We start from the raw sequence: 17,743 nt of genomic DNA, 5'->3' as shown, positions 1-17,743 counted from the left end.
GCTTGTGCTGTACCACGTTAAATCACCAAATGGAAAGTTTCCACCCGTTATGATGACTGCTTGTTCTTTTGCATTTCATTCAATTTGGGCAATTTTCCCAGTATGGTCCATTTTGCTCTCTGGTGTTTTTTTTGCACAATGCTGCTATTTATGTTAGCAACATAATGCTTGACTGTTTAAAAGGACTCTGTTTTCATCCATTTTAGATGTTCAAAAGTAGGGGATATGACCACTGTGATACAGTTTACACCATATATGTGGCTAAGTTTGGGGGCACCATATATGTGGCTAAGTTTTGGATTTATTTCTCTATTAATGATTGATATAAATTTAATTTACTATGGATTAATATGCAAGTTATTCAGAAATTGCTTTTGTCCACTATTCTGTAGGCTCATATGTTGTTTTTTTTAACTTTTAATTCTGATAATATTAATATTAATATTCTCTTCCCCCTTCACTGCCACTTATTGCTACAGTGTAGTAAAAAAAGAGGAAGGTGTGCTTTTGAAGGGCCTAATTTTCATCTGAACATCACTATGTTCAATGTGATAAACTACATCCATTGGTGAGGGCTGAAAAGTCATAGGTGTGCCTATAGCTTAGGAAAACAATCTGGGGCAAGCCTGGTGAGTTCCACTTGGGCATTCAAGTGCTAAATTGAGCTCAGTAAAGTTGGCCATTTCCCTGCAGCCACAAACTTCTGGCAGATGTAATAATGCAGGTGTCACCTTAGCTGGAACACTCCCTTTGAATGTCCTCTCCTACACACGTTAGTTTCTATTGACTTTTTATTTAACTTGTTCAGGAGGCGTGGCAAAACCAGACAAGAACGTTTTGTGCTTGTATTTGATTGAAGTTTTCTAGGGAAAAGTGTCACCTAAAAGTCATTAAAACTTAGGCATAACTACTATGTATACAACAGATAACTAATGAGAACCTATTGTTTAGCACAGGGAACTCTACTCAATAATCTGTGGTGACCTAACTGGAAGGAAACCAAAAAAGGGTGGATATATGTATATGTATAGCTGATTCACTTTGCTGTACAGCAGAAACTAACACAACATTGTAAAGCAGCTATACGCCAATAAAAATTTAAAAAAACACCAAAACTTAAGCTTAAGACAGAGAAGGATCAGTACTTTACTTTCTAATGATAATTTATACTTTTTGGTAGAAAAAATTAAAAGTAATCATTTAGCCTTAAAGGGTATTTAATATAGAAGCAATTTAGAGAAAAATATACATTTCACTATATATAATGTATAATCACATGTTATAATTTTTATGATCCTTTACTATGATATATGCTTGTGATACCATTTGTTGTTTTCTCCACCCCAGTCTGTGGACCTTCATATATATATGAACATATATATATATATATATACACACACACACACACACACATACATACACACACACTAATGAATGTATGTGTGTGTGTATATATATATACACACTAAGTGTTTGGGTGTTTATTATTTTGAATGTAGAATGAAAATAGAGATGGTTGGACACTTTAGTGGAACCCATTGATCTGATTTGCAGAAAATAGGTTATGTCCTCTGACTTCACTATCAACTCACACTATATTTCTAAGTCTCAGTTTCACCCTAGTTTAAAAAATATATATTCTCTTATTTTACTAGTTAGCCATGCTTCTAAGCTGAATATATATTATATATAAAGTAATTGACTCTAAAGGAAAACAATTTTATTAGTTACTACATATTAGTATCCTATGGCTTGTCTTCATACCCTAAACCATTTATCTAATAAACCTCTTCACGAATACTAAATATTGGACCTTACATAAAAAGGTTAGTTTTTCTTCTGGAAAAGAGGAACATTACTGTGGGAATTTCCGTGCCCGTGAACTAATGCCAAAAATACATTTTATTTTTAATTTGTTTTTATGTTCCATGTGATATTTTAGGCGATGTCACAGATTTGACAAGCCTCTATTAATTTTTCTAACTAATAATTTATTATATCAGGTATATTGTGAATAAAATTTTACATCAAATATTTAATGTTCTGAGAACCCTCATTGAATTAATTATTTAAACATTGCTTTCATAGTTTTGACAAATAATTTTGCATTTTGAAAGAGTGAGAGAGAACTTGAGTCTGGCATGGGCAAGATGCATGTTTCACCTAAAATGTTTTCAGAGTGATGTTTACATCATTCATAAAATAAATATTATATATTTTCTGCTTATTGATTCTTATATGTTCGATAGTTCCAAAAATCTTAAGTTGGTTTAAAATAACATATACTCATAATTTGTAGTATGTATGTATCTATTAATAGCCAGGATTTAATAGATTATCCGTATGTCAACATCTGTGATCTCAGCATGATAGGTTATTTACTTGATGACATTTCTCTTTATTAGGAGCTGTTATTAGACCAAATCGTATTGTTAGTTGCCTTCAATGGGTTTGTAATCTATTTTTGAAGATTTGTATATGCTTAGGTATACATAAGACAGGATGCTTTTAATGGACCAAGAAGCTCTAAGATCTTTGTGTACTAAGTTATCTCATATAAGTCACAGTTTAAGAGTTCTTAGAAGGTATGCAACCCTACCCCGTATTTTATAAACAAAACAGTGACTCAGAACATTTAAATAAATTTTTCAAGATTTCAGGGGAAGTGCACACGGAAGCCACGATCTGAGTTCAGGACTTTTGGAATCCAAGGATAGCATCTTTCCTTCAATATGTCTCTATGCCATGGGAACCAAGGGAAGAGAGAATTATAAATAAATAAATAGGAATACACTGTCAACAATATGTCATGGTTTGGTGAGAGCAGAGAGGGAGAGAATTGAGCAAGTCCACCAAATTTGTTGATGGGGAGGAAAGAATAGGAGCTAGACTAAAAGGACCAAATGTGCAATGAGAAAGAAGTAGGTAAATGGATGAATTGTACTCAGGAAGTGACAGATCGTGTTTGCTATTATTTTGTTATATTTATGCTGTATTTCATAAAAATGAGAACCTTCCTATAAGGAAATTAAGGCTGTGAACAGAAATTAAAGTGAATACTCTCTACCTATTTGCTCAATGTACGTTATAGTTGGAGCCACACAATTTCGCTCATTGTTCTGTAATTACTACATACTAGGAGGATGCTCCAATTAATCTGTAAATTCCATTAGGGCAAATTTCAAATACCATGTCTTAATATACTTTTATTATAAGATTTTCTTAAAAGCTTTTGCTGATTTGTGTGAATGAAGAATGGACTTCACCGTTCTAAAAAATAGTGTCAGTTCTGAAACAGATAAGAATGATTTTCAGTTCTTTATATACTATATATTTTCTTGGAAATTGACCTTGCATAGAGTAAAATCTCAATAATATTTGTATGATGATATTCCCATTAAATAAATAAAAAATATTTTTGGTAGAAAGTGAAAATCAGAATTTTTCAGTCATGCCAAAGAAGGGAGATTGGAGTGGAGGAAAATATATTACAATTCCTGGTTGCTCAAGGGACCCACAAAATTATTAATTGGAAAATGTGTAGTCCAAAATATAAAGTCTGGGGACTTTCTAGTTGTTAAGACTCTGTGTTTCCAATGCAGGGGGCATGGGTTCGATCCCTGGTCGGGGAAATATGGTCTCACATGCTGCACAGTGTGGCCAAAAAATAAAATAAAATAAACAGAATATAAACTCTGTGTTGGAAGACACTGGAAATCAGCATCTCTAGGTTTTCATTATTTAAGTGACTATATATTTACTAATTAGCTAGGAAGTCTCTGAATGACTATTTTCTAATAAAAGGGGATATATCTAATTGTTTTTTACAGTCAAATAGAAATTATATATACTGGGAGCACTATAATACTTACATGGACATTGTAAACTCTATTTCCTGTTGAGAACAAGCCAAAATTTACACAGTTTGTTTGTTTTTTGTCTGTGCCATGGTACCCCGACCAGGGATCAAACCCACACCCCCTGCAGTGGAAGTTCAGTCTTAACCACTGGACCACCAGGGAAGTCCCTACCTAGTTTTGATTTTAAAAGTTATCTAAGTTTTCAAAATTGCAAATTTCTAGAAAACTTTTTATGAGAAATATTCATAAATATGTACAATGGTAGTGCAGGCTCTGATTTAATTAACCAGCAAAGAAGATTAAGGTGAAAAATATATAATCATAACACTTATGATACAGAGATTTGTATTTCTCTGGTGACCTTAAGGTGAATTTCTGTTATAATACAGGTGGAAAATACTCACTATTCTATCTTTGTAGGTGGTGAAACTGAGTCACACAGAGGTGTGTGTCATATTTGAGGTCACACCAGTCAGAGGAAAGCAAGAAATCTAGCCCAGGGCTTCTGCCTTCAGTTCTAGTCGCTAACCCTTTTCAAAAGCTTCTTTGTAGAGATATGACTTTTAAATCAGACAGCTGGAGATCAGCTCCTCCTTAGCTGTCAAGTTGTGAGCTGCGTGTTTCCCTGCCTGAATTGTTGACCCCACTTAGAGCAGAAGTCTCGTAAGAGATGTGCCCTTCTCTAAACCCTTGTGAGGAAAACGCGGGGGCCTGGAAAGCAGAAAGCCTTGGTGAGTCACCTTTAAGAGTACATTGTAAACAGAATTTTCAAGAGAATGGAGAGCTAGCGTAAGGATTTTCTTTTTAAATTTTTCTGTATTTATGTGACAGTATATATACATGTGTGTATATATGCACACATACATACATGTACATATATTTTTTTCTTTAAATAAAATGGAAATGCCTTACTTCCATGTTAATGCGGGTGTGAGTTAAAAGCTCCTGAAGTGTACAATGGAAGTTAAATGTAGACAAAATAGTCTGCCTGAGCTATAATTACAGATGCTAGGTAATCACTCACTGGCCCTCAGGATTTTTCACCTTCTCATTCATACCTGAGATGCCTTTATGGGCGCATAACCTCCGCTAGTGCCCTGGGAGCTAAAGTGGGTGATGCGTATCTCGAGGAGTGAGGCAGTGGCCTTGCCTCCCTGACTTAAGATTCGGTCAGTGATATTGGCCCATCTCGGGTTGAAGTAGGCAGTTAGGCACTATTTGCCTATGTAAATATAGTAATGATAACATAACGGCCATCACATGGTTATGTTGATATTGCCCATACTGCCTCATACCCTACCTACCGCCTATCTTTAGCAGATGGTCTGGTTTAATTGACCATACTTAGCTCTAGGTAACTTGAAGAGGGAGCTACTCACTCGGTTCTTGAGTATATAGTTTTTAGTATGAAACAGATGAGAATTTTTGCTATCTGGGTATTATATGTCTTCTTCTGAAAAACCCTCAGTGATAAAGATTTTTGACTTCCATGTACATAGTAATCCTCAAATTATCATAGATCTAGTGTGACATGTCACCAGGAATCTAATTCTAGAATTTTTCTACATCTACATTTTTCTACATTTAATTCTACAATTTTTCTAGAAATGGCTTCTTATTTTTCCCCTTTCTAGAAAAGGCTTACATTTTCTCATTTAAGAACTAAAAATATTTGATGAAAAATTATTTCTACACAAGTTACATTTAGCAAGAAAAAAAAATCTATGCAGTAGTTATCAGTAGATAGGCTTCACTTAAGTAAATAATTTTAATAAGATTCTAAGTAATAGTTTCTAAAAGTCAAAGAAAGTTACACATTTGTTATATATTTGTTGCTTGGACAACATATGTGGTATTTGGAAAACTACTCTGTGGAAACGTGACTTGCTTTAAACAAAGATGATGGAGAAGTTTTAAAATATAGGACTTCCAAATAAACTTATTGTGACATCAAAGAATGCTCATTCAGTGTCAGTTTTCTACTGGGGCCTTGTACAGTATTTCTTTTTATCCACTGGATTTAAATTCTGGAGGTATAACAAACCTATATTCATGGGAAAATCCAGGATTTTGCTTACTGAGTACATCCTCTTAAGTTTTGAAAAAGAATACACTGAGTGTATTTTAAATTATAAATACATTTTCTAAGCAGAAATAACAGAAGCAGTATTCCATAGTATAGACTTTGCCTTTTAGCTCAGTCTGATCAGGTGAAAGCTATTTTCTTAGTAGAAGCCTGCTCTTTTGAATGTAGCAGAACACTTTTTTATATACTAATGGACAAGTCTTATTACTGTGATTAGGTGGTTTCCATTTGTTTTTCATTGTTAGCAGTCAAGGGCAGAGAAAGAGAGTCACAGCATTCTCAACTAGAGATCACTGAGATACAAAATGTGATTTATTAAGGATCAAAAATTAGGATTAACCTAACCTGTATTAGGTTATTTCCCTCATTTTCATGACTTGGTATTCATAGAATATAATTATGATGTTATAATCATCATATATTAATGAGGTATATAAATGAGCTTACCAGATTAAAAGTTATATAACAATATTTCTGGATTATTGGGATCACTAAAGATTGGTTAAAAATGAACATAGGATTCAGGAATTTAAAAATTGCCTACTTAAAAATATCTACTGTATCAATTTCTCATAAGGGTTTCTTCTAGGTTTTGATTTTGTTGTTTGTAATAGCCTTTAAGGCGAAGTATAATTTTAAGTGTGTCATCCCTTGAAAATCAGCACTTGCAATTTTATAGCATTATTGTGATAGTGCTAAGTGAACCCAAATCCTAGTAAATGCTTTTCATACTGTCATGGTTTCACATGAACATCGGATCACTGTTTGTCCCAGACATGAGAGAGAAAGATCAAGGTTTTCTTTAACTCTTCCAAAGACCTCATTGCTGTACAGAAATAAGGCATGGTGCTCTCAAAAATTAAGAGAAACTAGTGGTACTTACCCAATTTCCTGGGTTTTATCCTTTGCTTTTCTAAACGCTGCTTCTGCTTTTGAAAAATGTCTTTTTCATTTCTCTCAAGGAAAGAGGTAACAACCCGTCTCCTTGACAGAAAAAATGAGAAGACAACTTCTCCACTTGATTGCGTTATTGTGATTGTGGCATGGTCCTGAACCCGTGAAATGCCAAAAATAATCAGTGAAGCCCTGTAAAACTCAGGGGAGAGGCTGGTGAGGGGTCTTGGAACAGAGCACATACATCTTTCTCAGTTCTCTCTCCTTATTAAAACTGGTGTCATTACTGAACATCAGGCCTAGTGTTTTTCTTAGCTTCTGCCTTTTGGGGGATGTTTTAAAAGAAGATAATAATAAAATTGTAAGCCCATCCCATAACTGTAGGCCAAGTGGAATGCTCATTTTCACATTAGAATTTGTGCAATCTGGAGGGAAATTTGTTTAGTATTACTTGTGAGTTGGTGGATCAGATGAAAGCCAGTCAAGTGGAAGAGAGGACCGAGTGAGGTACGCGGGCTCCCCTGGTAATTGCGAAGCTGCAGGCGTTCCTCCAGTCAGTTAAGAGATTTCCCCAGCTCCTGTGTGCCAGGTGAAAATTTCCTCATTAAGGGGAATTTATTCCATTTCCTTTTATCATTTATTATTGAAGACTAAGTGTGAGTGGCGGAAGCTTCAGAGATGACAGGGTAGGGTAGAATTTTAAACAACAACAACAAAATCTACATCGGAAGTCGAGGAGAAAGAGAGAGGCTTGCATTGTTTATAAAACGGGGAGAACACATGAGAGACTTCTCGCTGTAGAAGCTGAGCCATCCTGTCTAACCGTTAAAAGGTGATGTCAGAGCGTGTAAACGTCTGATCTTCTATTTTTAAGACGTTTTTCCCCCTCTAAAATTTCAGACTGTCATTTGGTGCTGCTAAGTAGGGAGAAACTGAAGATTATGAAAAGGCCAGGCTCACAGCTATTTGGGTTTCTTTGTTTAATTGTTTAGAATCTGTTATGCAATGAGGAACGTGTAACCTTTGAAGAGTTTGCCCTTGAACTCTGAAAGCAAGGAAAGCTGGTAGGGGAAGGAAAATTTGTGTACGTAGTATATTTTAGAGGCCACGGTTCTGAAATATGGATTTAATGTGTTCATGTTCAAAGGAGTAAAGATAAACATACTAGTATACTCAAATACATATCGAATAACAGAAGGGTAATTTATTTATTATACGTATTTTAACACTGTGTTCTTTAGTGCAATATGTTCCATTCAGCTGAGCACATTTCTCTCTTGGTATAATGCTTCCTCGATTTACAATATAATATAAACGGAGCATTTCCTATTGAGGATTCTAAAATGGTTTTGAATTACAAATTCAGTGTTTATCTTTCTTTTAGTAATTATTCTGTTTTGAGTTTGTTCCAAATTAAGGTTTTCATTTTCCCTTGAAAAAAATAGAAATATTATAGCCCTGTCCCTAAAACAAGCTTTTACCTAGCTTGATATAAAAAAAAAAACCTCACTCTGGTGGGAATTCCTTTTAGCAGACAAAATGGGGGCACCTCAATATGGGCAGATAAAGATGAGAAGCATATATCTAAATCACATTGTTAAATGAGCTTTATGTTCATTTAAGATGATTCATCTTGTATTTGACTCTGAAGAGGTTTAACCTTATCTAAATCACTGGCGCAAAGCTAATGAATCATGTCTTCAAACTGTCTCTTCTCTTATTTTATTATAATGGAACTCAGAATAAAATTTTGTATCAGAACAAGTAGGGAATGAAGTGAATTTTCTTCTGTGTGTAATGACATGCCAGCCAACCTTGTGTTACGCAGAAACAGTGGAGAGAGTGAATGAGGGAAATAATGGAGAGCGGCCACCTACGTCCTGTCTCGGAGTTAGGGGTAACACACAGAATTAGGACCATGATCGACGTGGAAAGAACTCTAACTTGTCTGTGTCTTTGTAACTGCCATGGTGGATCAGAATCAACATCTCTTTTCTCAGGGAGGAGGATTGCAAAGTGCTTTGCACTATTTCATAAACATGTCTAAAGAGTAGAAATTAATAACCAGAGAAGCCATGAATGAAGTACTGTAGAAGATATATTACTTGGAACTTCATAGGAACATATCTACCCAATATTTGCATTCAAGTTGAAATAGATGAACATGAATATATTCATATGCCATTCCAATTTAATACACCCTAATTTTAAGATGTTGAAATATCATATCATGCTATTGATCTAGTTATTTGAATATCGAGTGAAAGTTAAATCAGTTTTTGGCTCACCAAGAAAATATTCTGAGAATCAGCTTGTGAGCTTAAAACATGCACTTTGTAGGACTAGCTTGAAGCATCTGTTTTAGAACTCTCACCTGAGCGGGTGCCTATGGAGAAGTAGTTTTCACCCCCATTCTGAAACTCTCATTCATTATTTTGTGTTACTGTTGCTTTTCTCAGCATCCCCTTTAAATAATGAAAACTCTCTGAGGTGGGGATGCTATGGGGAGCAATAATGATTGAGTTAGTCTTAGCTATTTCTTTGCCGTAGAGCTGAGCACAAAATTAATTCACTTTACTTTTGTATGCACAAGGCCAATTCTATCCATCAGCCTTCCTTTTTCTATTTTTTTTAATTTGTTTGTTGGTAAGAGTCCAATTTTATTTGGTGGGTGGAGGAGGAAGACTGTGTATATTTGCTGGAGATGTCTTTATATGCTCTACTGGACTCTTTTGGTGGAAAAGAATAAGAGGAATTATGCATATTTCAGCAATAGAAAAGACTGCATTGCTGAATGTGGACAAAACAAATGCAAATTTACTGCATCCCTAACAGAAATTTGAGGAATCTAAATGGTTTCTTTTTTTGTTTGTTTAATACCATTATTTATAATTTTTATTTAAAGCAATATAGCAGCCTTTGAAGAATTGACTGATCCTCCATATAATAAGAAATAAAAAATAAATCATTCAAAGCAAAAAAAAAAAAATCTCACCAGAAGAGTTAAAGATAAATACGTTACTTCTGGTTTCCTTTGGACTTGAAGCACTTGCATTTGTGCTAGTCCATAGTCATAATTATAGGTGTGATTGTTCTTTTCAAGGCATGTTTCTTATGTGTGTCCAGACCATCGCTGTTCAGCGTTAGCATTTAGTCATTTTAGTTAGTGTGGTTGTTGATATAGAAACATAATATAGGTTTTGCCTCAGATAGTTTTTTGCAAGAATAAAGAAATGTCTTACTGAAAATCTATTTATTTTTGCTTGTTTTTCCTTTTCCTGCCATCCCACAATGATGGGAAGATGCTCTGGCAGGTAGCTAAAAACATCTACAGGTAAGAATTGGCTCAGTGTTGTATGCACAGTGTTTCTCCACCTAACTCAAGCTTCGTACCTGTGTTTGTAATAAGATTGCAGATCACAGGGAAAATGTGTAGCCTTTCCTCATACAGGTAAACATGATTTGAAACCATCCAGGAAACTCATGATTAAAAAAATACATCATCCAAAGTTTTAATTTAGGAAAATTGTTTGTCAAACACTTGCACTTTGAGGCTGCATGCACACTTGCACATAAGCAGATGAGCGACTGGTTTAGGAATATAGTGTTGGCAAGGAGAGGAGAAATACGCCTTTATAAAACAAATAGCAACAACAACAACAAGTCCTTCCTCTGCTTTTGTCTCAAACATTTTTTTTTTTTGCTAAACTAAAGGCAAACACCATAAATTTGGGTGTTTCAAGAAGCTTAGAAGCTCAGCAGTCACCTGCTGGGTAAAGCCTTTCCAGACTTCCCCAGTAGAAGCTGGGAGCACTTCCTCACAGCACCTCACTGTGCTATCAGAGAAACGGCTATTTGTTTGCCTTCTTATATACTCTGATCTCCTTAAATGTAGAGATTTGATATTTTATCTCTCCATCAAAATACGTAGGACAGTGCTCTGATACACAGAGCACTTGTTCACTAAATGTTAAAGCACTAATGAAGGAAATGACAGTGAGTGTTGCCCCGCCTTCACCATCCACAATGTCCTACTCACTCTTTCCAACTACAAATCCTCAGTATGTTCCTATGCCTGCCACGATTGCTTCCTCACATTACTGTGAATGCAGTTGCCCTTGCCTTGTCAACTCCTTTCATCTGTATAAACCTGAGCGTACTTGATGGTTCTGTTCTCATCCCTCTACTGCCATAGTATTTCGCAAGTGCAACCACTCATATTGTTGTCTACTTTCTCTGACCTCACATTGCACTACACAGCTTATCTCTTCACAAAATGTTTGGATCACTCTCTATCACTGCATTGCCTCAGATACTGTTTTGTGTCATCTTGAGCAGCACTGTCTAGTAGAAATTTCTGTGATGATAAAATATTCTGTAATCTGCACTGTCCAATATAGTAGGCACTAGTCTGTATGGCTATTGAGCGCTTGAAATGTGACCAGTGAAGGTGTGGCTCTGAATAATCTAAGAACTTTTAAACTAATTAGCATCTAAATTTAAATAGTCATGTTTGGTTAGTGGCTACCATATTTGATAGGTAGCACAGTGCTTGGCACATAGTAAGTGACCAATAATACTTAATAGACTGTGTTCAGGAATTTGACAGGAAAATGTGTCGTTCTGAGAGAATGCTTATCAAATACTTGAGAAGACTGAGAAATCAAAATGGGAATAGGAAAAAAGAAATTAAATTCACTAGGAGAAATAATGGATTTGAGAGACAAGACAAAGTAGGCACCATAGAGAAAGTGAATTGATTAGGAAGACCTGTAGCTTCAGAAATCCAAACTAACACTGATATAAAAAAGCCAGAGAAGTAGCTATTAAATGTACCATCTTGCTTCTTCTGTAAACTCAGAATATGAGTTAATTAAATTAAGAAGATTGAAGGATAGAATGAACAAAATGCAGTAGGTTTAATTCAACTGCATTCTATTAGCAGAATTTCAATGAAAATGTTTTATTTATTATTAGATCTTTGGCAACACACTGTTATATTTTAATTTCATTGTATTGACTATCAAACTGTTACAACTGAATTTTATCATATTGACTATTGCTTGAAACAGGTTGGCCACAGCTATTTGGTTAGAGATGCTTTTATAGTAGTATTTAATTCTTCTGTAACTCGATGCTTTGCAAATTATTTTGTGTACATTTTGAATTCTAGTTATAAACTGATTTCAATAACTTCTTTGTCTTTTCTATAAAGTAATAAAACTCTAGGGTTACAGTTTCCTTCATTCATGTAATAAATATTTATTGAATGCTGTCTGTGAGCCAGACATGAGCTAAGCTTTGGGAATAATCTAGTAAATGAGCCAAACGTATTCTTTGCCCTCATGGAACTTGAATCTAGCAGGAAAAATGTCTGGCTGCTGAATAAAAGCTAACAAACATTAAAAATATCAGGAAATGATACATGCTAAACAGTATGATTCCAACTATGCCCCTAGCTCCTGTAAAAGAGTCAGTTAAGAACCCAGAAAGATGTGTGTGAGTTAGGGCAGACTAAGAAGGCTTTGAGGATGAGCCCTGGCTTTAGCTGACCTATGAAGCTGGGAGCTGGAGAGAAGATGGGTGGGTGACAGGAATGTCAAAGGCATTACAGGTGAGAGAAATAACGTGAGTGGTGTCTACACTGTGGAAATGAGCATGGGGAAAGTGAGGAGACAAATCTGGCTTCAGTGGGAAATAATCATAAAATCACAGAACTATCTTCCCAACACAGACAGATATGCAACATGAGTAAATAGAGACAGTTTATGGAGAGGGTACCCAGTCTGATGCCATGTTGGGATGTGCAGATGAAGAAATTCTCAAAGCCCATAAAGACCTGGAACACAGGTCAGACACTGGAGAAGGGGCTAAGGATCTGGGAATCATCAACTAGTTATGTAGGATAACTAGTCATTATGAGCCAATGACAGTGACTAAATTTAGGAAGGGAGAGAAAGTAGCCGGATGTAAGCAGGTAACAGAGGATAGAGCCTTGGAGAAAAAAACCAGTAAATTATTGTTGTAATAAAGTAGGGTGAGAAGCAACTTATTGCCAGAGAAAAATATCTTTTTAAAGAATGGAACATCAAAAGGGACATATACTGAAAAACTGAGAAAATGAAACTTAAGAAAGACTCCTGGATTTAAGAGGTTCTGATTATTTTTGAAAGAGCAAATTCATTAGGACACTTGGTACAGAAGTCACTTTTCAGGAATTAAGAAGAGAAGAGGGTGCATAGGGTGTGAAAGTGGGAAACCACATGTTTGAGAAAGTCAGTATTGCAAATAGTAGACTTCCTAGAGGCTAGACCATTTAGTTGGTTATTCATGTATTTTTAAAAGGCAGGAGACCTAAGTATGTTGAAGTTGGAAAATAAGGAGCCTTTGGTGATTTTGAAAGTGAATAGTTCACTTCTTCTTATTGTGTTTGGTCTAAACTTGAATCCTCTTTTTCATTAAATTCTAGTGAGTCCATTACAGAAGAAACCCTGAAAAAGGCAAAGGAGATTGGGTTCTCAGACAAGCAGATTTCAAAATGCCTCGGGCTGACTGAGGCGCAGACAAGGGAGCTGAGGTTAAAGAAAAACATTCATCCTTGGGTTAAACAGGTAAAGGAGAAAAGGAGTTTTTCTTTCTTCCCAGGATTTCTTGGGTGAAATGTAGGCACCAATTCATAGAGCCATTTTCAATGAAAAGGGGCGGAATTCGAAAGTGATTTTACTTTTTCAATTGATGCTCATGACGGCACTTATTTTATTCAGCACAGGATTGATTTATGCTTTAAAGGGGAAAGGAGGAAGGGACACTGGGATATAAAGGGAAGAGTGAGTACATGATTTTCTTGGCCTAAGTGAAAAAAAAAAAAATCAAAATGACCTCTCCTCTACTTTTTGACCCACGTGCAAATATATCTGTAGTAAGAGAAATCCTTAGCATAATAGAAGGACTTGAAATGCCCTAGTGTAGTGACTGACCCTCTTGAAAAGAATAGTCATCTCTTTTGGCACTGACTTTTTACAGGGTAATACTTTATTTTAAGTGCCCCATCATTATGGTTCATTTAGTATTCATTGTGTTAGGGTTGGGCATAATGAGCTCATCTAGTATTCATGACAATCACACAAGAATTTTCATAGGTGTACTGTTGTGATTTTTTTTGGGTCTTTAGTAGAAGAGATGCTTTGGCTTAAAGTACCACCAGCTGATTTTTGTCCTTTAAAATCATTGGCTTTTCCCCATGTGCTCAGGGGGCACACACATAACCTTAGGTCTCAGGCTTGAGGCCAAATATTTTCTACTCAGCAATTATTATCTTTCTTCCTTCTCACTTGCCTTACATTAGTTTGCCCTGTCAGCGCCAAATTCTTGCTCACTAAGCTGAGCTCCTGGCCCTTGAGAGCTGAATTGATTCACTCTTTCCAAATATGTTCAATGAGATCTTGTCCCCTTCCCTTCTTCCTCATGCTTTGTGGTATTTATGTCATCCCATTGCTCAGTGCCATAGGTAACTTAAATCCTACGCATTAATTTGCAAACCAAAGACATCCTTATATATAGGTCATTTTGCTTTGATTTTAGGTTTTATTTGCAGTTGCTTTAGACAGCTGGTTGGGTAAGTTTTCCTGATAACCAGTTGACTATATGACCACCTTGTTGTGTTCCTGAGATGTACTATGTAATGATCGGTTGCTCTGGAATGCGTATTGTCATTCATTGCCCAAGTGATAGCTAAATTGTGTCATTATTTTTTTCTCCCCTCTCACTTTTAGTATTAGAAAGCAATTGGATTGTACATACCTTTTTCTTGTCTTTATATTTGATAGTAATGGACGTTAAAGGAATATGAATGCAGAACAGAAAAAAAATCCACAGCATCCTTGAAAAATAATTATAATAAGGGGAGTAAAAATCCCTATGTATGTAAGTATTTATTTATTTTATCTTGCAGATTGATACACTGGCTGCAGAATACCCATCAGTAACAAACTACCTCTATGTTACCTACAATGGTCAGGTAGGAACTGCCAAACTTCTATAATGCAGAAAGCTCTAGATTTAGTAAATGGTCCACATGGGGGAATATACGTTTTGTGTGTCTTTGGTTATCTAGTAATAAACAGTGACATCATGTGAGTTGAATGTGATGATATGTTTCTGTACCCAATCTTTTAAGAACTGCCCTAAGATGATGAAATCAAACAAGTGAAGAGATAAAGACAGTGGTTACATGATCATACAATTATGCTGTTTTCTCATGACTATCTAATTAAAAATATTGAATAATTTTTAATGAATAAGTAGGGCTTGTATAACACTTTATACTTATGGGTTCCCAAAGACTAATAGAGGATGCTTATCAGCAAGAGGAAGAACGGGAAAGACACACTCAAAGACAGGACACAGTTTAAATAGAGGGAAGAATAATGTAATAATTTCCACATCTTAACTTTTTTTTCCCCTCAGGAGCATGATATCAATTTTGATGAACATGGAATGATGGTACTGGGCTGTGGTCCATATCACATTGGTAAAGTGATAACTTATATTTACAAAGGCTTTTTCAGTTTCATCCATGTTAATTCCATTCTAAGAACTATGTAAACCAAATGCTGTCATAATAAAAATTTTACAAATTAGGAAACAGAGGTTCAGAGACATGTAGCCCAACTTATACATCTATTAAGTGGTAGAAGTAGGACTCAAATGTGGGTCTCAACCACAGATTCCATCTTCTTTCATTTTATCATGTCATCCCTTTATCATTTTCATCCTCATGAACTAAATTGAGCCTCTTACTGGGGTTGGGGAATGAATTACACTTTGACTTTTTCTCTTCCCGCATAGTTTTTCACAAAGATCTATAGTTGCTCAAGAACTTTATACATCAGCCAGTAATTATATTTGTAGACCCATTGTCTGACCTAACATATGACTTGTGTTGACATTAGATGCAAAGAGCTCTTCTCTTTGGGGCACAGGAAGAGTATTACATAATTTAATTAAAACATTCTCACGAGAAATTGTTATATTTCTCCCAGTCACTTAAAACTGAATATTTAATAATGAATCAAGATCTATTACAGTTACAAAGTACATATTTAAATAGACAATGATGTTTCTTAATAAGTATATCTAACATTTTGTCTCTGCAAGGTGTTCTAATATGGAAATGATGAAATATATGATTTAAGTGTATGTGGTCTTGTTTTGTTACTTTAAGCATAGTTTATTATAGTTTTTACAATTAACTAAGTGCTCTAGGATATGGTAGTTTGCCAAGTTTTGGCCAGATCTTAAAGTAGGTCAAAAGTATTTATACCTTTGCCACTTCAGTTATCTTATGGCTACATGGTCTGGACGCCTTCACCAGGATCTACCCTTCTCTTCTCGAAACCTTTATGCAACAATTCTACATTACTTTAGGGCCTAGGAAAGATGAGCTGAGCTGATAATCAAGTGCATACTTAATTGATAGTGAGATTTAACATGCTACTATATTTGGACAACTTATTATTCCCATAAGAATTTTTAGGAGACAAAGTCCTAATGCAAAGGATTAGTACAAATCCCAGAACTTTCAGTTCTATGGCATCCCAGTAGAGGTGCTATTTTGAGGCATTTAGGCCATTATTATACTTCAAATTACTTCCTAGAAGGCCGCTCACTCTGCATGGGGTGGCCTTGCCAAGCTTAAAAGGATATGCTTGGAAAGGCCAGGGCTTTCCAATCAATCAAGATATGTCAGAGCTGCAAGGCACCTCAGGGATCATTGGGTTTGGCCCTCAGACAACAGGGTAAGTGGAAGGACTGAAATAAGAACTCAAGTATTTTGATCTCGAACGTAACTACTTTTGTGTACTGAGGTCAATATGTTCACTTTGAGTTTCTTTTCAGTAAATGAGGTTTTTAAAATTATTATTACAGTTATCTCCCATTAACTTTCAGATTCTGAATGCTTTGAATATGGAGATTACCTCTTGCAGAATTTAGCATACAAAACAAGCCAACGTGTCGTAGTTTAATTAGTCCCTGTTTTTACTACTAATAATATAGTGTGCATAATAGATCTCACCTTTATATTTTGGAGTTTTAAAAATTGAATTGAAAGGGCATTAGCTCCCTTAGCCTGGACTGATTGGCAATATATTTCTGCTTCTCTTTGTGTGGTAACTTCAGGCTTCTCTTCCCCCCTTTCCCTAATCTCATGGTCTCTGCAGGCAGCAGCGTGGAATTTGATTGGTGTGCTGTCTCCAGTATCCGCACTCTGCGTCAACTTGGCAAGAAGACAGTGGTGGTGAACTGTAACCCCGAGACCGTGAGCACGGACTTTGATGAGTGTGACAAACTGTACTTTGAAGAGTTGTCTTTGGAGAGAATCCTAGACATCTACCATCAGGAGGTAAAAAAAAAAAAAAAGAGAGAAAAATATATGCAGTGCATACTTTATATATGTGTATTCATGTATGTAGATTTACATTACAATTCCCCTTAGGAGAAAGAGCTGCCGGTGTCTTCCATTGTCTAATTTCGTAGTGAAACTCTAAAGAGAATCACCTAGCCTTAGATTCTTGAGGCCCTGGCACAGAGTAATTATTTTTCATATAAAATTCACTTCTTCTTTCTAAGCATTCTAGCTCTCCTGAAAATTCTTCTTGGTAACATGTGCCCGATACATATTAATTAGCACAAGACAGCCCCAATAAATATTCTGCAAAATGATGTAATTGGTCATGTAGACATATGATATGCAGCCGAGTCTCTCTAGTTCACGTGCTGTTGCAGTTTAATGATGACCAGTTCTCAGAGGAGACAGTCAGTCGTTCACAGAGGACTGGTTAATTCTTTATGCTATCAGATGAAGCCAGTAGTCTTCAATTTAAAATCAGTGAGTTCATTCTGA

General features: G+C 35.7%; 1 protein-coding gene across 1 annotated transcript in view; it reads left to right on the top strand.

Moving 5' to 3' along the window:
* The window catches only part of CPS1 (carbamoyl-phosphate synthase 1), a 215,052-nt gene that overhangs the window by 153,036 nt on the left and 44,273 nt on the right, over positions 1 to 17,743 (top strand). The window contains exons 24-27 of the mRNA XM_019938868.3: positions 13,310 to 13,451; positions 14,792 to 14,857; positions 15,307 to 15,370; positions 17,061 to 17,242. Coding sequence (XP_019794427.3) covers positions 13,310 to 13,451; positions 14,792 to 14,857; positions 15,307 to 15,370; positions 17,061 to 17,242 — 454 coding nt within the window. The remainder of the gene's footprint in view (positions 1 to 13,309; positions 13,452 to 14,791; positions 14,858 to 15,306; positions 15,371 to 17,060; positions 17,243 to 17,743) is intronic.

The sequence above is a fragment of the Tursiops truncatus genome, chromosome 7, assembly GCF_011762595.2.
Source record: "Tursiops truncatus isolate mTurTru1 chromosome 7, mTurTru1.mat.Y, whole genome shotgun sequence".
In the NCBI taxonomy this organism is placed as follows: domain Eukaryota; kingdom Metazoa; phylum Chordata; class Mammalia; order Artiodactyla; family Delphinidae; genus Tursiops; species Tursiops truncatus.
The sequence above is the reverse complement of the archived record's forward strand: the minus strand, read 5'-3'. Positions and strand labels throughout refer to the sequence as shown.